The sequence below is a fragment of the Patella vulgata genome, chromosome 4 (genome assembly GCF_932274485.2).
Source record: "Patella vulgata chromosome 4, xgPatVulg1.2, whole genome shotgun sequence".
NCBI lineage: Eukaryota > Metazoa > Mollusca > Gastropoda > Patellidae > Patella > Patella vulgata.
The window spans coordinates 63392258-63416934 of NC_065882.2; the positions used below are offsets into that span (position 1 = coordinate 63392258).

General features: G+C 36.9%; 1 protein-coding gene across 2 annotated transcripts; it reads left to right on the forward strand.

Annotated features, from left to right (window-relative positions):
* Nucleotides 1-8951: 8951 nt before the first annotated feature.
* On the forward strand, nucleotides 8952-24419 carry LOC126818499 (transmembrane protein 45B). Of its 2 annotated transcripts, none has more exons than XM_050545961.1 (5): nucleotides 8952-9063; nucleotides 22279-22401; nucleotides 22681-22801; nucleotides 23401-23835; nucleotides 24044-24419. In XM_050545961.1, the coding sequence occupies exons 2-5, from the start codon at nucleotides 22309-22311 to the stop codon at nucleotides 24319-24321; spliced, it is 927 nt and encodes a 308-aa protein (XP_050401918.1). In that variant the 5' UTR covers nucleotides 8952-9063; nucleotides 22279-22308; the 3' UTR covers nucleotides 24322-24419. The 2 variants fall into 2 exon arrangements, with proteins under 2 accessions (XP_050401918.1, XP_050401919.1); XM_050545962.2 differs by lacking the exon at nucleotides 8952-9063 and adding an exon at nucleotides 9317-9481.
* Nucleotides 24420-24677: the final 258 nt, after the last annotated feature.

The window sequence follows — 24677 nt, forward strand, 5'->3', positions numbered from 1 at the left end:
ACATGTACAATAGATCGCACTCATTTCTCTGCCAATCAACGCTTGGTATCTTATTATCATGTACCGTTCCATGTACTACGGGTGTAGTAAATGAGGTTAAACTTCGCCGCGAAAATTGCACGGTATCATTCCTGGAGTTCCTGGTGCCGTTTGGTGAGTGATTAAACTGTCAATGCTGTTATAATCCTTTAGTGGCATTTAGCAATTGGAAACATAACAAAACTATACAGTTATATGGGACAACAATCACTGGTTTATTATACACAAGCACGACGTTTCGATAAGTATTCTCTTATCGTTATCAAGCACGATAAGAGAATACTTATCGAAACGTCGTGCTTGTGTATAATAAACCAGTGATTGTTGTCCCATATAACTGTATAGTTTTGTTTTGTTGTGTCAATGATGTTGTTGTTGTTTATTACAAATTTTTAAAACGTCCAATACATAATGCATGGTATTATGGACAGGTTGATTTGATTAAGTTATTTACTTAAATAAAAAATAGAAGTTAGGTAAAAACACTAAATAATAAAAAGTTCTTGTATATCTAAACGTCACTTTAAAACAGATTTAAAATAATTAAAAGTTCTTGTATATCTAAAAATCACTTTAAAACACGGTTTTAAAAATGGCTTGAAAATCGTTGTCGTGGGAAGAGAGGGCGGGTCATCTTCTCACTTTGTCATAATGAAAGTTAAAATAGGAGATGCAATTGCAAAATACTTTTATTATAAAGAAGATAACCGATGTTAGACATTATAACCTAATCGTATCAAAAACGTTAATCCATCCATTAATCCATGTGACAGACCTGGGATTTTGGAACATCATTACCAATTTGATGAATAAATTCAACCATGATTTTCAGTTAGCCTGGTGGCTGAAGTGTTGAAATTTGGTTGATGGACTTCCGGGTTACTTTGCTAAATTGCATTTTGGTGGCCATCTTTAAAGATGGCCGCCGTTATTTCATTGAAATTGAGCGCATCGGGGAAACCTTCATAACTCCTGAAAAGATCGACCTATGGATATGGAATGTGGCTCACAATGTTCACAAGAAAATGCTTCTTCTGGTGCTATATGATACTTGTTGTTGAATGAATCATATATTTTCCAAATCAACAGATTATTCTGGAAAAAGCAACCTTTTGGCATTTTTATTTTCCCAGGTTTTCATGATTTATTTTATAAGTTTACTACCAAATCCTGTTCAGAGTAATTTTAGCCAAATTATGTATGTGGTCTTCTTAAGTTATTCAATTAGCATAAATAAATACGCCCAGTGGTCCTCCCTATACAGCTGCGGTGGCCGCAAACTCAACAAAAGTCGTAAGTAGACTGTCAAATTTAAAATGTTGAACGTCGGCGAGGCAGGGCACAAACTTAGTGAACTTTTAGCTAGTGTGTCACAATCGAAATGATATTTGGGGACGGGTTGTTTCTGTGTCAAAATTTGTCCCTAAAGACAATTTTGAGATTATGTCACTTCTGTGACGTCATTTTCGGTTGGGGTTCTGTCCGATGTCCAAAATGACCGCAAGGGAGCTAAAGATGATCCGAACAATTATAGGCCAATCTCAATTCTCCCCACAATTTCAAAGATATTCGAAAGGCACTTGAGCACTCAAATTCAAACCGATTTGGAAACCTTCAATGTTCTTTATGCTTACCAATCTGGATTTAGATCAAATCATTCATGTGCTACTGCACCGATCCGAATGACAGATAATTGGCTTGATGCTATCGATAATGGTGCGATGAGTGGTATAGTGTATCTTGATTTTAGCAAAGCATTTGATCTCATTGATCATAAGCTTATTATTGAAAAACTAATCTTTATCGATTTGATAATAATTCACAAATTTCGATTGAATCATATCTTGACTCACGGAAGCAAAAGGTATGTTTAGGATCAATTACCTCCTCAATTACTACAGTCAAATGCGGGGTTCCCACTCAATATTGAATCAAGTCAGATAGATTTGTTTGCTGATGACAGTACCCTGCATTGTTCACACAAAGATATTTAATCCATCGCCAATAATCTCCAAAATTATCTCTATTTGGTTGCTAAATGGTGTGAAAACAATGGGATGGTAGTCAATCCTCCGAAAACAAAATCAATGCTGATTTCATCAAAACACAAAACAAATCAGAAAAACCTAACTTTATCACTCCATGGTGAGAAAATTGAGACGGTTACTACCGCAAAATTACTTGGAATTCAAATTGACCAAGACCTTAATTGGGAAGCACAGATAGCAGATATGTCTAAAAAACTTGCATCAAAAATATTTCTCCTAAATAAGATAAAAGATCATTTACCTTACGAGACAGGAATTTTGTTTTAAAACAGTTACATACTACCAATATTTGATTATTGCTCTATTATTTGGGGAAATGCTACCAAAAGTAGATTAGACATTCTTTTAAAATTACAAAAGAGGACAGCAAGAACTATTGTTGATGCACCGATTGAAACTCCGTCCACCTCTTTATTTACTAAACTCGGTTGGCTTACCCTTACACAGAGGATTCTTTACAATAAAATTGTCTTAGCATTCAAAATCATTACATTTAATACTCCACTTTATCTAAATTTCTATTTTATTGAAAAATCTCTTGTTTCCAAAACGGATATCTTCCTCCGTTCACAGACCAGTAAATCTCTTTTTCTTCAAAATTGCAAAACGGAATCCATGAAACGTACTTTTCATTATTCTGCATGTCTTTTTTGGAACAATCTGCCTTTTGATATAAACATGTGTAAAAATGTTGAAAATTTTAAGATTAAACCGAAAAGTCATTTATTTTGCACACTGAAGGAACCATAATATTCAACTGATGACATACTTATTATTTTTAACTTGCAACTGCATTCTATTTTATTTTGTGTGTAATTATAGTGTTCTTCCTATTTTCTACTTGTATAATGTATATGTTTTGAAGTTTGGGAGTGACTTATCAAACTTCCCACTTTAAAATGCTATTGCATTTCTAATGATTTTAAATTTATCCTGATATTACATGTATTATGTCTTTGTAGCTTAGGAGGGACCTATGGAAGATTAGTTTTTTTGCAAACTAAATACGTTGCCTCATTAAATAAAGTTTTTATTATTATTATTATTATTATTATTATAGTATCATGCAAGGTAGGGCTTGTGATATATCATGAATAGGGTTTTCGTAGCCACTGAATTTAAAATTGAATTATTTATTGGAATTTTCGATGAAACGGAAAGGTTTGTTCCGCACAGGTATTAGCTTAGAAGGGACTAATACAATTTGTAGAACCAGATATTTGATGTTAGTGAACCCATTTTTTCTAGGAGACCTGTTTCACACAAAATCTTATTTTCTATCCAGACGAACCTTCAGTATAATAATCTATATGCATACAAAGTTTATGAAAATACACATTCAAGCAGCATTTAATATGGTCTACCACCTGTAGGACACTCCCTTCAACTTTAAAATAAATTGTTTATTGGAATTTTCGATTAAACGTAAACTTTCTGTAAAATGTAAAATACTCGACTAATATACCAGTTGTAACATGTTTAACATCATATCTTTCCACGCGAATTAACAATAAATTGTTCATTCGATAAAACGGAAACATTTTTTATACTTGTAAAATAAATACCTATTGTGTATATGATACGTTGAAGTCTACCATGTAATACGGAAATTTGCAACACGTTTATAAGCACCATATCTTTCTACATGAACTAACAATAAATTGTCCATTGGATAAAAAGGAGACATTTTTTTATATATATATAACTGTAAAATAATATATGAATTATCGTTTTAACATCATATCTTTTGCCTCCCTTTTCAGGGATGGACACTCAAAAGGAGTATGGTAGTTTCGGGGGTCCCTAAACTAGTCAATGTTCTCGCGTAGTTATGAATTTATGTCGTTTTTGATGAATTATTAAGATATATGCATAAGCTAAAACACCAGGATATACTCTAGAAAGTACCATTTAAATTTCGAGTCTGGTTGTAGAGAACCCTGTCGTTCACCTCACGGAGCAAAGATAAGCCTGTCCTATCCTAGGTATCATATGTGTAATTTTTTGTCAACTTAACAATTGTTAGTATAAATATAACATTTACTTGACAATTATCACAATTTTCATCTGGCCTTAAAACATTTTAATTGGATTTGTGTTCCTGGTGTTATAAGCTTTCCAAATATGTATAGTTTGTTTAATAGGGAGGACCTTGTAGCGGAACTGTGTTTCTAAGCAAGCTAAAAATTTTGGTTGCAGGCCTACTAGACTATACGACAAAAGTTGCCGGGCATAGAGGCGTTAATGTAAAAACGGACCACATTACCATTTCTGAACGAATAAGAGATCTTAAATTCTTAACAACTGGATATATCATAAATAATTCTCAATACGGCTTAAAATGGTGCAAAGGCATAGTAGATGAAATTAAAATGACTCACTATTTTGGTGAAATGTCTTGTGATCTGTGAGATCCAAAATAATCAATTCCATATTATGCCCCATTGTATTGTTTATGGGGGGGGGGTGTGGGGGGGGGGGGGTCGCATAGGATGTGTCATTCTTAGCAGTATCATTAACATCATTTTCAGCATTATTTTTGAGTTTTTATTCATGTTCAGTGACTCTGAAAACCTTATAAAAGAGACATTATAAGCTATATAAAACAGTCATTCATGTTATGGAAATTCTGACCGCCATTTTGAATTTTCCCCATCTTGGATTTTTAAAACTCTTTGTTTAGATTGAACAAACATTGTGCAAGAGCTAAATCTGCCTATTGTAGGTCTTTCTGTAGGCCTGAAATGTTTTCTAAATTATTATTTAGACATTAATTAACTGACTCAGGGCATAATCAACTCTCGATGGCATCGGATTTCTCCGATATTAAATAAATTAGAACGTATCAGTCATATTTTGATTTAATCTAAAAATGGAGGAGCGAGACTTAGCTTCGAGCAACCAGTACAGTTGTTGAAATTATTGCACGTGTCTTGTCAAGGCTAATATCTTCGCTTGCAATAGAGTAATTTGAATGAAATTGTCAAATTATTCATTTTACATTATCTATTTTCGAACTATTGTAGCAAGAATGGCTAGCTCTTTATCTAAATCTTACGTAATGAATCTTTAATTGTAAGCTCATTGGATAGTACATGTCATATCAAACAATGAAATGACTATTATCTGACATATTGGCCATTTTAGGAAATTTTGTCTCAATTTTGAATTTCCGCCATCTTGGATCTGGGACACTCATATTTGAGATTATTTTTTATGATCAATGTTTCTGATATCTATTCAATCACTTAAGTTGACCAAACAGATAATTTGGCTTATATGGGTCTGAACACGATTTGTTAGTAAACATACGAACAGACATGAAAAAAAAAATCGGAAATGTTGCTCTTCAGATTAATCTTTTATTTTAAAACTGATAGTATTGATTAAACAAAATATATCAGATACCAGCAGATGCAGAATTATATTATGAACATTTTGAGATATATTACATATCCATATAGGTGAAACTGTTGAGGAGTTATGAAGGCTTCCCCGACTCGCACTATTTCAAATAAGAAAAAAAACGGCGGCCATTTTTTTTAAAGATGGCCGCCAAACTGACATTTGGCAAAGTGACCCGGAAGTCCATCAACCAATTTTGGACACTTTAGACCTAAGGCTAACTGAAAATCATAGTTAAACCAATTCATCAAATTGGTAATGAATATCTGCCTGTCACATGGACTACATCAATTAAATGTTGTTTAAACGCCAATCAACATACAATACGAGTCTACTTGATTACAAAAACACCGGTGAGCAATAATTATTGGGTATATAGTAATTTTAAACAACTTATTAGTAGAACTTAATTTATTTTATACAATTAATGTGTGTGTGTATGATTCTACCATTAGTTCGTTCGTGAGGTATTACGCACACGTTCCACTGAGAGTGATGTCTTTGATCTGGCCGGCGTAAAAAACGATAATTGCCTAATCAACATTCTTAATCCCACTAACACTCACTGCTAACACCAACTTGAAATTAATTTATGACCCATGCCTGTAGAACTTTTATAGTCAGATTGATTAATTAATGACAGATATTAACGACACTACACTTTATGTGGAAAAGCGAAGTGCTCGCAGTAAATACCACATAACTGGACCCTTATATTTTTTACATATTAAAAGTGTTCGTCCAATAAGTTCCATATTGTAAAAAATTAATTAAGAGTTCAGGACTTCAAAGTTTAAAAGTTGTAGGCACTCTAAATTGGATCTTAAATTATTATGAATTACAAAACAAACTATTCCGTAGTCAATTGTTCTATTTAATTAGGGGGATTAAGGAATCCTTCAGGCGTTAAAGAATACACACGCCGGTTGTAAGGAATAAACATTCCGAATATGCATTCGGTCACTGTGACGTCACTGGCGTCTGAGGGGATTAAGAGTGTTTTCGATAATTGGCAAAGCCGTTTTTACGGAAGGTCTATTTTTACGACTTTCAATGAAGATAACTGAATTAATTTCAACCAGATTGGCGTGAACTTGCCGTAAAGTGGAAATAGTAACCATTGGCTACACGTGTCTCAAATCTTCCGGGACCATTTTATGTGCACTTTAATGGTGATACTGTTGGTTATAACAGCCGCGACTAATGCATTTTTATACGCCCATATTTTGGTGTGGACGTATTATGTCGTCACCCTGTCCGTCACAAGTTGGCTTTGGAACGCGATAGAGGCTACACGTTTTGACGGATTCTTTTCAAATTAGGCATGAAGCATTGTGCTTATGATAGGACGAAACCTATTCCGAAAACTTTGTGGCATTCTCAACCAGATAAACTTCGACTTGGGAGTCAATTCAAATCTCATCTAAAGACAACCTGTTTGGACTTAATATTAGCATAAACTGTGGTGTATGAACCATTGTATGTGAGGATGAGTCAGGTGCTCTGGGCACACTTTGTGGATCTAGTGCGTTACAGATGGACATATATATTTACTGGCCATTACTTTCACAGATAGGATGGCACCCACTGATGTAAATGCGTCTCCGACCCATATGAGCGCTGTTTTGTTTTATTTCTGTAACCGCAGTAGCATGAAACATGCGATACTTCATTACCTTCCCAGTATCAAATGCATCGTCCTGACTTTTTTAGTTGTTTTGAGGGCCATATTTCCTCCGTCGATTATATCAATAATAATCTGTGGATTAATATGTGGAAATCGAATCAAGTATAATACTGCCAACTTTATATTCACATAGTTAACCATCATTTAATTCAATATCTGACAATGTTCTGTTTACTTTGTACAATGAAGTTAATATTTGAGTTTGTCTTTCTGTAGATCAAAGAAATGATTTTAATATTTAATGAAGTTGAATGCCATTCTGATGATAGGTTTGATTAAGTGTAGGATAGAGCATGCGACTGAGGTTATGCTGGAGAAAGAAAGACTGAAGAAAATAACCCGAGGGCTTTTTCTGAAGACTTTCTTCCCCAGCATAACCGAATTATAATACACAATCCCTGACACACAATTCAGTTTTCATTCATAGGTCAAGTCAAACAAAAATCGGTGTACATAATATAGGAATATAATCAAAACACAACACATTTGCAACACAATTCGAATCACATTTTTCAGGTTTTCACATTCCGTCTGTCTGTCCATCCGTCCGTCACACTTTTTGGGACACAATAACTTTCCTTCTAATTGAGCTAGAATGTTTACATTTGGTGTAGGTGTTTATTAGGTCATTGCCTTGATGGAGATCAAAGATGAACATTTCTGCTTAGGGTAAGCAGATATATTCAATTTGATTGGTTGATGCTTTAGTTGAACTTTAGTTCTAATTGAGAGTGATGAAATTTGTTGTATAGCTTCATTACATGTGAATTTTTCCGTCTTGACTGTTAATTTTTTAGTGTTGACATATGAATGTTTTCGTCTTGACATGTGTATTGTGTTGTCTTGACATGTGAAAAATAATTTTGTTGAATTGTTTATAAAAACCGAATATAGTGGTAAAATATTTCCGTGAACAGTATAATTTGACTTGACTATAACAAAATACAAGAGCAGCAATGGAAAAAAATAATCTTTATTGAATCTTTTTATGTCGTTTTGTACAGAAAAAATGCTCGGGGGGTGATGAAAAAATTGTTATATACTCGATTTTTTCTCTTTTCATGCAGAAAAACGGTCTTGCAATTAATTCCGCTTTGGCTTGCCATACAGGTGTAATATGGTCGTGGGGTTTTGTTCTGGTGATTACAAGTGCAGCAGTGTTTTGTATATTTTGTAATGAGCGAAGAGAAGAAGCTAGAAGTCCGTAAAGTAAAGAATTACAATAGTCCAATAGACCAATATGGGTCAAGGTTTAACTTCTTTAGTATTGGTCTGTCATGGATCGGTTTGAATGCAGTCGGAAACTTCACAGTAAAAGCACATGTATCAGGACAGGATCAGTGCTGGATTTAGATGAAAAAAGGTGCAGGGTTTCATTTACCACCAATGTAAATACCTTTAAAGGTATCTTTCAACTAGTGGGTTGGATAGTCGAATAGTTAGTGCGTGCGCACTGCATCATAAGGTCTATCACTGAGTCAACTGGCGTGGTGTCGATTCCCCGGTTGTACATGACAAGAAGTAGGGATGCCCGTCAAACCCCTTGCGGTTTTTTCCGGGTCCCTCTCGCTGCTAAAGACCCCTACGCGCAAACGAATTATTGAAATAAAATTAAACCATGTTAATCTCGAAATGACCTGGTTTGTGGCGAGTGAACGTTAAACCCCATTTCTCCCTCTCAAATAGGGTGCATATATGTATAAATGTGTAGATAATAGCTATATATAATATAGTAAATCAATTATAAACATCTGTTACTTTATATCGCGATAGACTAATATATGCACTGCTTAACCATATGTAATGTATAACTATTATTGATTCGATAGAATGACATGCATTCATAGTACTAAAACGCCAGATAAATAATATGTGAAGGAGCAGGTAAGTAGAAAAATATAGATAGACATTTTCTCGGCTGTGCCACCACACAAGTTGTTCATTGGTATTCTAGAAGAACAAAATAGTAACAAGGATTTTTTTTTAGCAAAAAAGCATGTGCTGTTTTAGAATAAATAATTAGTGTAAAATGAGCTAAGTCATCGACATTGCAAACAAGACTTATTTGGTCAGTTTAAACGAAGATTGGTGCTATTATCTTACCGTAAAAAGTTGGGCTTCTAATATCTAAACATATCCCATGATGTAGGGGAACACTACCGTCTAAACATACCCCACTGAAGAATACTCGGTGTAGACTAGAATAACCAGACACCAAACACTCCCATTTAATTTGAAGCCTTCGGGTATATTGCCGAACATAATTGATTAGAAATTACAGTAAAAACAGAAACGATTTAAGGTAAATCAGTTTATATATACTCTTCAAAAAAGGTAGGGATATTGAAATGCAAATACCTATGCAGGTTGTGATTGATAAATAGTCATGGACACTTGACATGCTTTGAGAGTATGTTCACAGATGAAGAACTTATCGCCCCAACAGAACTACTGAGCTGCATATGCGACACGCAATCGCGCCATACACGTGGGAGGGGTTCTTTGTCAAATTTGACACTTCAAGGAAGGGTTGATGAAAACTACCGCGTGCTGGTTTATCCTATCCATGTTTGCATAAGATTTACTGTTTAGCGTATCTTTGCTTTAGTGTGTTACGTTTAATTTGCAATGAGACGTCTTCAACATGACGAACGTCTACGTGCTATTGGCATGCTTCAAATGGGTTCTACACAGCGAGCAGTACCCAACATGCTTAATGTGTCACAGTCTGTGATCAGGAGACTGTGGAACTGGTACCAACAAACACACAATGCTGATGATAGATCTCGTTCAGGTCGTCCTAGGGCCACTACACAAGCCCAGGGTCGATACATTCGTACACATTCATGGGAATCGAGGAAAAACGACCGATCAGCTTTCTGTAAACTTGTACCAAGTTACAGGAGTTCGAGTTAAACCCCAAACGATTAGAAATCGGCTACATAAAGCCCATTTGCATGCGGGACGACCGCGTGTTGTGCCTCCATTAACTCGCCAGCACATGACAAACATGCGTCAATGGTGTAGGCAGCGTAGCAATTGGGGTAATCGTCGATGGGCGCGTGTAATGTTCTCAGATGAGTCCAGATTTACTCTGGATTTCATCGATAGGCGTGCTCGCGTTTGTAGGCGTGTAAATGAGCGTTATGCTAACGTTAACGGCAGACAGTATGACAGATTCGGGCGTGGGTATGTTATGGTGTGGGGAGGAATCACCATGACTGGCAGAACGGACTTGCATATTGTTCAAGGAAGGGTCACTGGTGTGTACTACCGTGACAACATCCTGGCGCCGATAGTTTCATCTTTCAATATGATAATGCCCGTGCCCACCGCGTTTGTGTCGTGAATGACTACCTCCAGTGTCACCATATTGTCCATATGCCTTGGCCAGCCATGCGTCCTGACCTTTCCCCTATAGAGCATGTCTGGGATATGATCGGGAGACGTGTTCGTCAACGTCAGTCGACAACACTGCAAGAATTGGCCGTGGCACTGCAAGAGGAGTGTTTCAGATTGCCCCAAATCGTGATTGGACGGTTGATTAGGCGCATGCCATGACGAATTGCTGAATGTCTAAGGATTGGTGGAGGAATTACTCATTATTAGGACAAAATCAAAAACGTCCATTTTCACTTTTGACAGTGTTATCTCTTTGCGAGTGAAATGGGGTCGTCAGATAAGCCGCCCATATGAACTGTTTATGTTCATGTGTAGGCAATTGGCCTGTTATTAGCATACACTGGTTACCTCTAATAAAAATAGCAGTGCCTTTCCGAAGTTTTGTATGGTTTCTGAATATCCCCTACTTTTTTTGAAGAGCATACATTCATATTACATTATTATATGCATTGCGACAAATTTGTATCCATTTCTAGGTGCCAAATAATAGTGAATTAGCTCCTTTAACGTGTGTCCCTTAAAAGAGTAGGCGTGAAAAAGTTGAAGCTATACGCTTATAACCTATTTTATTCAGTAGAATAAACATTCAATGCATTTTGTTTTCTTTTAATACCGATATTTTTATTGCCCATATTTCGGTGTGGGGGTATTATGTCGCCACCCTGTTCGTCACAATTTGGCTTTGGAACGCGATAGAGGCTACAGGTTTTGACGGATTCTTTTCAAATTAGGTATGAAGCATTGTGGTTATGATAGGACGAAACCTATCCCGGAAACTGTGGCATTCTCAACCAGATGAACTTCGGCTTGGAGTCAATTCAAATCTCATCCAAAGACAACCTGTTTGGACTAAATATTAGCATAAACTGTGGTGTATGAACCATTGTATGTGAGGATGAGTCAGGTTCTTTACGCACACTTTGTGGATCTAGCGCGTTACAGATGTTATGTATATTTACTGACCATTACTTTCACAGATAGTATGGCACCTACTGATTTAAATGCGTGCTCGACCCATAGTGGCGTTGTCACCTCCATGTTTTCGATGATTCTTTTGAGATTTTGTCCGGATATTGATTTTCGTGCAGGTTTCGTGAATTGGTTATTCATTATAAATAGAGGATGGGACCAATTGACTTTAGTGCATACCCGACCCTCCACGATTGCCACATTAAAGTCATTTCATATTTTATAAATCAAAGCAGTAATGTGGACGTATCACGTAGAGTTCTTGTGCATTAGAGGAGTCCACACGGTTAACCTTTAGTTTTGTTGTATTTCTGTAACCGCAGTAGCATAAAACATACGATACTCCATTACCTTCCCAGTATCAAATACATCCTTCTGATTTTTTAGTTGTAATAATCTGTGAATATTTTATGTGGAAATCGAATCAAGTATAATAGTGCCATCTTTATATTCACATAGTTAACCATCATTTAATTCAATATCTGACAATGTTCTGTTTACTTTCTACAATGAAGTTAATATTTGAGTAGATCAAAGAAATATTTAAGGAAGTTGGTTGTCATTCTGATGATAGATTAGATTAAGTGTTGGATAAAGCATGAAACTGGGGTTATGCTGGGGAACGAAAGACTGAAGAAAATAGCCCGAGTGCTTTTTCTGAAGTCTTTCTTCCCGAGCATAACCGAAGTCAAGGGCTTGTATCTTACTTATAAACCGTACGTAAAATATGAATATCCCAGAATTCCAGTAAGAAAAACATTATATCATGTTTTCTTTTACCCCAAACCCACCCCGTACACTGGAATAAAAAAAAACCAAGTACGAACAATCCAAACCATTAGACAAAATTCGAAGTCCTAAAAAAACGGTATAGGCAAAATAGTGTAATAAAGCAAAATAGTGTAATCAGCATATGGACTGTTCACCGTGTACAAAATACACGACAAACAGTGGTAACAGGTGTCCGGAAGAGTAAGCTTACCCTGCCTGGCGCCACACCCGCCATAGCTGCATCCAAACTATTAGGCGAAATCTCGGTAAAATAGCGTGATTGGCCAATATACTATCGGTATGCAAAATGCACGTGATGATCAGTGTTAACGATGTAGTAGACGGACATAATCAGGGAGATTGTATACGCGTCAATTAAATATATCTAGAATAATAGCCGAGAGAGACATGTTATATTTACCAATCAAGTCAATATGACGCCCATTAAACTTTTTAAAGGTTTTAATAAGTTTAGTTCGCAAGTATCCCTGTAGTTGAAGCTTAGATGACAAATGCCTCGATCTACTTAAAAAATCAGAATAAAATGAAGAAGCTCTCGCGTAACGAATTAGTTGAGACACAAACACTCCATAAGCTGGTGATATTGGAATAATAACCTCGATTACCCTGTATATATTCAAAGTCGCCCCGGTTTTTGACAGCAAGTTATTCCTGGCATAGATTATACCCCAAAGGGATTTACCGCGTTATATCTATAATACAAGATAAAATGAGTCTTGTGCTTTGAGGAGGAGAATTTTACGTGTCATTCTAAAACCATATTGTCTACAAATGTGGAAATAGAATTACATGGGCCTTTCAAAATGAATTTTTAAGATTCCTTGTCTGATTATATATCATATTATATCGACCCCTGGGCAATTGGAAAAATAAATAAAGGCGTTTGACGTATTTGTAGGCAAAAATTATTTCCTATTTAGTGTAGATGGATATTAAAATGACTAAAAGGCAGCATTCCGCCCGAAGAAGTAACGTCTTATGTAAACAATGCACGCGCCATTCAGCCAATGATTGACCGCGCGTGCTGTGACTTCACGTGTTAAGGCAGTCATCTTTGACAGATATTACTACTCGTAATTCTCTATGAAACAGATTGAGTCAACTCTGGTAGTTTCGTCCTTTTTATATTATTTCAACTCGCGACAACTTACAGAGATACTGCAAGACTGTTAATATACTTTTATTTAATCGCAAAACCTTGTGGTTAGTTGCCGACTGCGCGAGTTTAGAAGTTGGGTTTTTGCTAGCCCTAAAACCTTATTACACAAACACTTGATAATTTGAACGTATAGGCAACAGATCGTAATCGGCATATGAATCCTTTGTTTTGTATTTATCCCACCACACCAACTTCAAATAACCATCGTTTCTTTAATCTCACCGAAGAGAAATCGATATTGAATATCTACTAGCTCGCACATCAAAGCTTTTTTAATTGTTATTTATTTTATATAGGAACATCATACCGAAGTACTTTATTGATATTTAAAGGGCTAAGTTATTAGATCTATAGAGCTATCATCTCTCTCTCTCTATCTCTCTCTTGTGTTCAAAAACTAAGCAGTGCCCATGTAACAGATGTTACCTTGATACAAGGTAAAATACACCATTCCTCTATATTTTGGCGCTTAAATTTCATACGTACTCAAGACTTTTATTTTAGAGACTCTGTTCAAATCGGAATATTCCCATAAAATTTTTCTTAAGTGCCAAGTGTATATAAATTTTTATTTCAATATAAAATCAAACAGATGGGTCATAATCAAGGGAATAAACTCATCCAAAAATCCATTTATTCATCCCCTGAGTGGCGATTCTTAACGATTCGTATCGAGCAATCGCGACACAAACTGGTGATTTAATTTAATTACATACATGATAATATGTCAGTTTTATTTCTCAAAACAATAAACAGACAACAGACTAAAATATATCATGACTGCGCAATTCCAGATATGCATTGATCTCCTGGCGGTCATATTTTAAGGACATACATTGCCCAATCCAATTGGAGAGTGGAACACAATATTATGGTTAGATAATCTGTTAGTTTTCTATCCTAAGTCACCAATACCGTTAATCTTGCTTCTGGTTTAGTTCCACGGCGGTGAGCACTTACATTTTGGACTTTATATATCGCCATTTCAATTATTGATAAAAGAATAAATCTGTTAGGAAAACATTAAATGTATTTGACACTTTACCTCATCGACCAGTGTCTGAAATACTGCCAGGCTGCATTTCCGGAGGCCAACTACCCCGAGTTGAAGATCTGCCTTTGCCCCTACAATCACCGACGGCTGGCACCACCACTGCCCTTGACGGAGGGCCTGACAAGAATAGAAGTCTGGGAAGAAAAACCGAGGCCCCGTGTATATATTGGCGTACACGTAAAAGATCCCTTTGCAGTTGGAATTCGATATAAGAGTATGTCATAGTGCCGCTGCCTGGACAAAATTTCCCTCATTGTACACTGTATGGTGTATGCCCGTCTTCATTAGCAAAGTCGGAGCAGAACATTAGGACGTTAAGCCCCATTTCAGTTCATTTCAATATCATCTACGTTTACGTTTTGAAATTTGGTAAATTGTCTTTGTGAAGGTTTATTGGTAACAAATGCTACCAGTATTTGCACCACCAATTGCATCAAATGGCTAATTTGGTTTAACTACCATCGTTATTAACTGCAAACATCGGTAGATTTGATTTATGATGATAATAAACATTGATTATTGGTTTATTTTTAGTTTTATCGGTGACAGTCGAATGATTTATACCCGGATCTGTCAGAAATCCATAGTCACATAACAGATTAAATATATTTGAGCTTCAACAAATATACAAACTGATATGTTTAGCCCAATGCTGTGCACTATACAACTTGGTATTAATTCCTGGAGATAAATTCAGTAGTTAGAAATTTCCTATTATTAAAGTTTTGTCAGGATGTCACTTCTTAAAGGATAGATATAAATTAGTGATGTAGTGACACTTTGGCTTGTAATCATATGAAAAATGACAAAGCGTAGGCGGAAACGCCGGTGTCCGGGAATAATCTCCCGCTAAGGACACTACATGGCGTATGTCCGTATTTGTTAACCCGGCTGTAAAGTTCCATTTGATTTCGTTTCATTTAATCAAGGAATACAGCATAAATATTTATTTCATGATAAAACGCATCGCAATTTATGGACCAGAGCTAAGAGCACGGAATCGTAAAAAAACAAGCGGTTGCCATGCAAGATATGCCCATATTTTGCGACAGAGAACAAACTAAAAAAGCGATTTTTCGAACAATCATGGGCCATAATCCAGGAAGCTAGAGTCCGATATGCGTTAATATCGAACAGAGCTGAGATTTGTGGGATATAAACATATGTTTTACGTTTCATCAAAATCGAATAAGAACTGTGACCTCTAGAGGCTCCACAATCTTGGTATTACATACTTTTTTACACGTGGAGCGGCAATTTTGTCGGGCAGTTTGGGTGATAATTTCACAAAATTCGAACTCACCCATCATTACGATGTAATAGCGATATATATATATAAATAGTTTTTAATCTATATATATATTTGTAACTGTCGTTTGTCTGTCTGTCTGTCTGTTCGGGGTTGGCGGCTACACTAGGTCTGCCCCGAGTCTGAAATTTGGGGTCTAGGGGTAGCTCGGACCGGGGAGTAACATAGGCCAGGTGGCGTTAGTCTACCATTTCCGGTTTCGGAGTTATGACCCCCGAGCGAAGCCGGTCTGTTCGGGGTTGGCGGCTACACTAGGTCTGCCCCGAGTCTGAAATTTAGGGTGTCGGGGTAGCTCGGACCGGGGAGTAACATAGGCTAGGTGGCGTTAGTCTACCACTTCCGGTTTCGGAGTTATGACCCCCGAGCGAAGTCTGTCTGTTCGGGGTTGGCGGCTACATCTGCCCCGAGTCTGAAATTTGGGGTATAGGGGTAGCTCGGACCGGGGAGTAACATAGGCCAGGTGGCGTTAGTCTACCACTTCCGTTTTCGGAGTTATGACCCCCGAGCGAAGCCGGTCTGTTCGGGGTTGGCGGCTACACTAGGTCTGCCCCGAGTCTGAAATTTGGGGTATAGGGGTAGCTCGGACCGGGGAGTAACATAGGCCAGGTGGCGTTAGTCTACCACTTCCGGTTTCAGAGTTATGACCCCCGAGCGAAGTCTGTCTGTTCGGGGTTGGCGGCTACACTAGGTCTGCCCCGAGTCTGAAATTTTGGGTATAGGGGTAGCTCGGACCGGGGAGTAACATAGGCCAGGTGGCGTTAGTCTACAACTTCCGGTTTCGGAGTTATGACCCCCGAGCGAAGCCGGTCTGTTCTGGGTTGGGAGCTACACTAGGTCTGCCCCGAGTCTGAAATTTGGGGTATAGGTGTAGCTCGGACCGGGGAGTAACATAGGCCATGTGGCGTTAGTCTACCACTTCCGGTTTTGGAGTTATGACCCCCCGAGCGAAGCCGGGTATCCTGCTAGTATATATATATATATATATATATATATATATATGTGACTGTCGTTTGTCTGTCTGTTCGGAGTTGGCGGCTACACTAGGTCTGCCTGAAGTCTGAAATTTGGGGAATAGGGGTAGCTCGGACCGGGGAGTAACACAGGCCAGGTGGCGTTAGTCTACCATTTCCGGTTTAGGAGTTATGACCCCGAGCGAAGACGGGTATCTGTCTGTCTGTCTGTTCGGGGTTGGCGGCTACACTAGGTCTGCCCCGAGTCTGAAATTTGGGGTATAGGGGTAGCTCGGACCGGGGAGTAACATAGGCCAGGTGGCGTTAGTCTACCACTTCCGGTTCCGGAGTTATGACCCCCGAGCGAAGCCGGTCTGTTCGGAGTTAGCGGCTACACTAGGTCTGCCCCGAGTCTGAAATTTGGGGTATAGGGGTAGCTCGGACCCGGGAGTAACACAGGCCAGGTGGCGTTAGTCTACCACTTCCGGTTTCGGAGTTATGACTCCCGAGCAAAGCCGGGTATCCTGCTAGTATCGGATAAAAACTGTGACTTCTAGATGGTCCACACGGTAAATACGCTATAATCCAGAAGTTACGTTCCGATAAGCGCGAATATCGACAGGAACCTAGATGTTTGGGTTATAAATATACATGTAAAGTTTCATCAAAATCGGATAAAACTTGTTACATATAGAGCGGCCACAAGCAAAAAGGCGATTTTTTGTACAATCACGGGTCATAATACATGAAGTGGCGGTACGATACATGCCAATATCGAGATGAAAAGAGATCTTTGGGAGATAACCCTATATTTCAAGTTTCGTCAAAATTGGATTAAAATTGCGACCTGTAGACTGTCCACAAACAAATTCTGGGCGGACAGTGGCGACGACAATATACGTCCACATGAAAATGTGGGCGTATAAAAACAATTCGAACGCCCTGTGTCACGTTACTGGTGATTTTCGCTTCATGCAATCTCGAGTATCACAATAGGACACTTTTTCTAGATGTAAACTCGTAATTACCAAACATGCCATATCGACAATATGTTGTTCCAAAAATAAAGATGTACTGTGAATGGATTATCTCCACTTTGATCTGATGTATGTACAGGTAACTCTGTGAAATTGACACAACGACTGATGTCTATTTTTAATGAACACGACAACTACTTAACACTTTTATTTTGGTGAAATAAAATTTCATCTCTGTTATCTGTATTGCTAAGGACATTCATTCAAGTTAGACAGACCATTATTTTAATTTCCATGGACTTGACAGCATGTATGATTTATGGTTTTTAAATTTGTAAATAACATGTCATGATTTTAGTAGTCTAGTGCTAAGATTTAGTATATCGGTATTGGATACCCGAATAGAATGTTCCGGTTTCCACCAGTCACCCTCGATCAATATAGTTCTAGCTCATGACACATACCTGATACTTTATACGTGGCATTTTCTAAATATTAAAAAAAAATAGCCTGGTCACAGTAAAAAATAAAAGCTGGACTAGGATATGTCATTTCGAGAAAATGTAACTTCCCTACACTCATTAAAGACACATTATGGGTGATTAGATAACGAGCTGGTAGTTCTCACAATAATAGTTAAACACTAGATAATGTAAAGGGAAATTGCTGAAAATTTCAGTCAAATTGATCCACTCTGAACCGAGAATTTAGCGATTGAATTTTGGGCCTAGCCTCGATCATCATTACTAAAGTCGTTACGATAAAATACATAGTCTCGATGATCCATTTCTTGATTTAATCATGAATGAGAGTTGAGCAGCAGATCGGATTCTAATACAGTAAATGTCACAGACTAGCGATGACATCGAGAGTTTATTATGGCCTGGATAAGTTAATTAATGTCTAATTAATAATTTAGATAACATTTTAGGCCCAAAGAAAGAACCTGCAATAGGCAGATTTAGCTTTTTAATAATTTATGTTTAAATATCTGCTTCAACATTTGTGACTTATTATAAAAGCGACATACTCCTGTATGGCTCCCAAATTTAGGTTTTTGAGGTAACGTGATATCGAAAGTGTGCAGTCAAAGTTTTATAATGATATTATATCTATTGTAAAGTATATTAACAAGGTTGTGTATAAAATAATTGATCAGGCTTAATTAATCACAGCATTAAAATTGTATTTTCAGTTAAGGCTGAATTGTACATCCTTAAAACGAAATTTAGGTAATCGGTGGAAAACAATTGGAATCTTGGAATCTACCTGGGGTAGGCAAAGCAATAAATGCCCGATGATTCAATTTTTTTTTAAAGATTCCAATTTTTTCCCTTGTTTACCTAAATTTCGTTTCGTCTCCGTATCGCCAACGTTCTTAAATTTGTGCGGTGTACTATATTTAGATAATAATTTCGGCTGCCAAACAAAAAAATTAACAGGAGAAGGAAGTATTTTTAACAGCGAGATAAGTAAGGTCTTACTTTCTCACTAAAATGTTCCTCTACATTGTACAGGCGTTCACAGGGACTGACACACGACCGTTTAGCAGTAAAAGGATGCCCAGTAAAATTTACTGAGGGGTGAAAAAGTTTCAACAAAGAGACAAAAGGCTTGTTCATGAAGGTACAGGGTGAGTGAAACGAGACTTGCGTTCAGAGCTGAATTATGGCCATCCCTGCACCGTCGCCTAAAAATAGTTCGAACCGTACACCCGTCGCCAGTACATTAACGCGATCCATTTTAATGGGGAGCAGTGTATTATCGACTTACGGACTGTTGGTTGCGCAGTGTATTGTTGGTTAAAATATATTAAAAAGAGCCATGGACATAGCATAGGGTAAAAACAAATTTCATGATCTACTACAGATCTATGAAATCGATCAACGAAGTCAATGGTTCGCTCGATACACTCGGCAAAATGAATAAAGAATCAAAATAACAATTTTAAATGTTTGAGATAGATATCATCCACGAATGATTTACAATAACGCAACTAGTGTCTTATTAAATACTAGACATAATTTGATGGATTTCACGTCAGAGGCTAGTCGGGACATGCAGGATATTATTATAGTCACTGATGAGAGGAATTGATTGGGGCACTGATCTTTAGCATTAATTATAATGTAAAGAGTATTTTGTCCTCCCTGCACTTACTTTTGTTGGGGAAGTTTGGAATTTTAGCGGATATTTAGAATTAGGGCACACCTCTTGAACCTGACAGTAGATTAAGATATATACAAGCATTAATTTGTTTGCGCTTGAATAATTAAGTTGATACACCATTTTAATATTTTTATAGATTTTTAAAACTCAAAGTCAGCCTTTTTTTTCCTTTTCTTATGTATTACAAGAAAGTACTATGGCACATATTTTGATTGGTTAAGTCAGTTATTTTTTTTCACAGAGCTCTCACCGACCCACGAATATGCCACTATCATGTTTCCGAGTGATATTTTCATTTAACGTTGACGGGGAGATAACCATGTTTTGTAAATTGCTAAAGACCGCCAACTACTTTCGCATTAATTCAATGTCAATCTCCAAAATCAGAAAACAATTAACTATAAACTTGAAATGAACCATAATTTCATCACATGAATTCATCGGTCAGGGTTTTATCCTGATTCACAACCAGTAGTTACGAGTAACAGCATTTCAGTAGTCGGATAAGCCAAATTCAGGTATGTTGGTATATATGCATGTCTGTAATGTCGAATAATATATTCATTACACAACACAATCCGGAAAATTCAAATAAAACTGCTAATGATACAAGCTAAATCTAAAGGTGAAATTTTAAAATTCTTTTTTTGTTCGAACATCAACGCACATTTAGTTGGTGCACTGCAACTGTAGTTGATTGTTTGAAACGCACTATATTTGCACATAGTGAATAAATTTTAGCAATATTTTATTGTCCGGAACATTTGTTTGGTCGATACACGTATAAGCTTTAACTTCACTACCATATCACTAAATTTGCCATTTTATTTTTAAACGCCCAGATTTTAGAGTGGAAATATTATGCCGCCCCCCGTAGGTTCGTCAGCAATTGGCTTGTGAACTCGGTACGGTTTTAAGGGATTTTGTTTTTTTAAATTTGTTGTTGTGCTTGTCTGCGATATCACCTCGGTGGAAGCGGACGTAAAATACAACTAACTCATCATCAATCAATTTAAATTTGTTGTATGTATTGGGGTCGTAATAGTACGCCCTCTATCGATATTCAGCGTTTCGCGTCATTCCGATCTGAAGTTATTCCCTATTTTCCGAAAACCTAGTAAATGTAACAAAAAAAACCCCCAACCTACTGAAGTACCCCTTGCTGAAAACACTGTAAACGCGATAGACACACGGTCGTTGATATATTTTAAATTGTGAGGCCAAGCATTGGGTTCTTAATAGCGACTACAATTTTTAGCAGCGGTCTTTTCAAATTTGGTGTGAACAGTATCGATATTCAGAGTCCCCCACCCCCCTTGTGAACTCGATCTAGTTTGATGTGAAGCACGGTTTTCATGAGATAACGAACCCTAATGATATCCAGCTTTCCACAACACACACATATCCACCTCCCCCTTTTCAAAAATCCCTGTGAACGCATTAAGCATTAGGACTGTTAGGGGCTGAACCCTATTGAATTTCAAAATTGAAGTGGAACTATGGGATTGTAGATGATGAAGCCTGTTGATTTTCAACATTCTAGGATTTTCTGTGTCCGGAAAAGCTTGTGAACGCGGTAGAGATCAGATTTCATGAAGGCATCTTGGTCAAATTTTGTCAACACCCAAGTTTTGCTTATGGATAATCTTCTGTGTATGGCTATATTTTAATTTGAGACGTACTAGCTGCTAAGCGGGCGTATGTCAACGCTTTTTGTGGATAGCCCCTTATTTACTTGCGATTACGAAAGGCGGACACGTTATGCTCTTAGGCAGATTTAGGCACATGTTTAAAAGCATTGACTATTCAATTACATTTGAACGATATTCAGCTTGCCACAGTCACAGCGTGTTAATGTGCACAGTTAAACATACATTACACAAGAGCTAAATCTGCCTATTGCAGGTCTTTCTTTAGGCCTGAAATGTTATCTAAATTATTAATTAGACATTAAAAATAATTAACTTATCCAGACCATAATCGCTAGCCTGTGATATTTTACTTGATTAGGATCCGATTTGCCGCTCAACTTGCATTCATAATTAAATCATGAAATGGATAATCGAGACTATGTTTATGTATCAATCGATAAATTCTCGGTTCAGAGTGGATCAATTGGACTAAATTTTCAGCGAATCGCCATTACATTATCTATTTTGAACTATTATGGTGAGAACTACCAGCTCTTTATCTAATCTCCCACAATGTATCTTTAATAACATTTCAGTTCATTTATGAAATAAACGTCGCGTGTCAAAGGTAAATTTAATAGATTAATCTTCAAATTGTGACTTAATTCTTGTTTGATTCATTTTTAGTGTCAGCTGAAGATCAGGTCATCTTTGATAATGGGATGTTTTTGGGGTCATATCTTCATAGGAACAGTGTTTATCAAGATGTCCTTATGGTGGACATATCACGCATTTAGACAGCATATTCGGGTAATATACAAATTTCAATTTTTAAATAATATTAGGCCACTCCACGAATTGGTATATAACAAGGGAATGGACAATTAGTCAACACAACACTCGCAAACGGAATACACAATGGGCCAGGCCCTAGCCTCACCAAAAATGTCTTAATGAAGTGTTGCACCACCTTGGCTTTTGATCGAACCAAAATACCATACCTTGGTATTTTATCATTATTTGTTATATGTACATTTGTTTGTATTTATCTCTCTTTTATCACTTGATTTACTCGTTTCTTTGTTCTAGTGTGTGAGTCAAGGAAAGGAATTTATTCCGCAAACCTACTTCGGGTCATCCAAATGTTGTGTGAAGAATAGACGACTACCCCCAGTTGAAATTTGTGCCCGTATTTTACTGCCCGTAATAGGTATATTATAATAAGTTAATCATGAATTCAGACCTGCTGCACATCTATTTATGGATATAATCCTAATGTGTATGGGTGGTAGGGATTCTACTCAAAGTCATATACATGTAATATTTTGTCAACGCATTTCAAATTATATTCCAGAATATAAAATACATTTCGTTTCAGTAAAACCGTAGGTACAATTCTGATGTATATATGCCCACGTGTTTGGCTATTGGTGAAAGGAAAGGAACACATCGGATTCTTACATGTTAATTAGGCCGATGATTTTTTATTATTATTATTAAAATAAGTATGGACCTATAACTATTGATACTAGATTGTTAAGAAAATAAAAGTGGATGATACACAATTAATGTTAGCGGATACAAATCAAACATATCGGAAACAGTTATTCGAGCAGACAAACGCTAATGTAAACTGGAAATGGTTAGAACTCAAGATAACCGTTGTGGTCAGTTCTGGGTTTTGGCATATGTTTAGATTGTGTACGATCTAAATTTCTTCACATTTTTATTCTGGCCTATTGTTGGTTAAATTATACTCCACCTTGGTTTTTTGGGGGGTAATGCATCATATATGCTAACTATTTTCAGGATTTCTAAGCGAATTTTTCGCTGCAGGATTCGGATTTAAGGATGAGAATGGAGATTTTCGGAAAACCATCAATATGGCACATTGCAGTCTGTATGGATTGTTTGTTATACAGGGATTTGTGGAGTTGATATCGTGGATGCGATTTCCGGTACCCAAGAATCTCAACTACTTATTATTAGCCATTTCCTTCCTTTGGTTTGCTGTGGGGTTTTATCTTCATGAACTTCACGCAGAGAACAAAATGCCTTTAGAGCGAATATGCCATCAGCTACAAATCATATCGTTGGTGCCTACTGGTGTTGCCCTGTTGTTTGAAATGGTTTATAGAAAGGGATTTACAACGGTTTTTGTACGTATATTAGGAGGGATGACAGTGGGTTCCTGGTTTATTCAAATGTCGTTCATGCTCTTCATACATGATGGTCGGTTTCCAGGTAATATCAATCATAACAGATGCATTTGGTTCCTATAGGCATTTAAAAACTTAAATTCTTAAGTTTTCATTTAGATATCTAACCCCGATCGCATAATAAAACATTACTGGTCTAAACTGATACTTTTATTTATGTATCTATTTAATTATGTTTACAAAATCGGTGACGTACGAAAAAAAATCTTCAGTATGCCCCTTTTTCATTTCAGGAACTGAACCTGCTCCACAATGGAATCAAAGGGATATGCGGAATGTTCATTTTGCCATGGCAGCTTATGGTGCTCACATAGCCATGAATATCGTTATACTGTTAACGTTTTATCTCTTCCTAGCGTTTGTATACAGGCGGTCGCATGGATTAGAGTTTGTGCTGACAGCAGATGGTGATAAAATTCAATACAAAGACATAACGCGAGGGAAGAAAGCTGTATATGATGAGAACATCAATTTATCCCTGCTGTGTGAGGATTATGAGGGCACAGATTAAATACGTATCAAGATATTATTCCGTCTTTTTTAGCTTAGACGTTAAACTCGCATCTCATTTAATTATTTTTTTTTATAATAAATGGTATAGAAAATGTTGCATTATGTTGTTAAATAGAAATAATATATGCCTATCAAAAAAGTTATATCACACAAAAAGCTGGTGATAATAATGATGCCTGCGAATAGAAAGTTATTTGTCCAATAGGCTTTGATCTGTTTCCGAGCAGATAATGTGTTACGCCCTGTCTTCAAACGATTCGTCTCGGAAATATTTTGATGTTTAAAACAGATTAATTATCGTAGAATTTTACACATTACTGCAATACATTGGTATGTACATTATCCCAGTCAAAG

Coding starts and splice junctions, on each gene's coding strand:
- LOC126818499 (XM_050545961.1), top strand. CDS start 22,309: ATGGGATGTTTTTGGGGTCATATCTTCATAGGAACAGTGTTTATCAAG. Junction 22,402..22,680: donor CATTTAGACAGCATATTCGG/GTAATATACAAA, acceptor TCTTTGTTCTAG/TGTGTGAGTCAAGGAAAGGA. Junction 23,836..24,043: donor ACATGATGGTCGGTTTCCAG/GTAATATCAATC, acceptor TTTTCATTTCAG/GAACTGAACCTGCTCCACAA.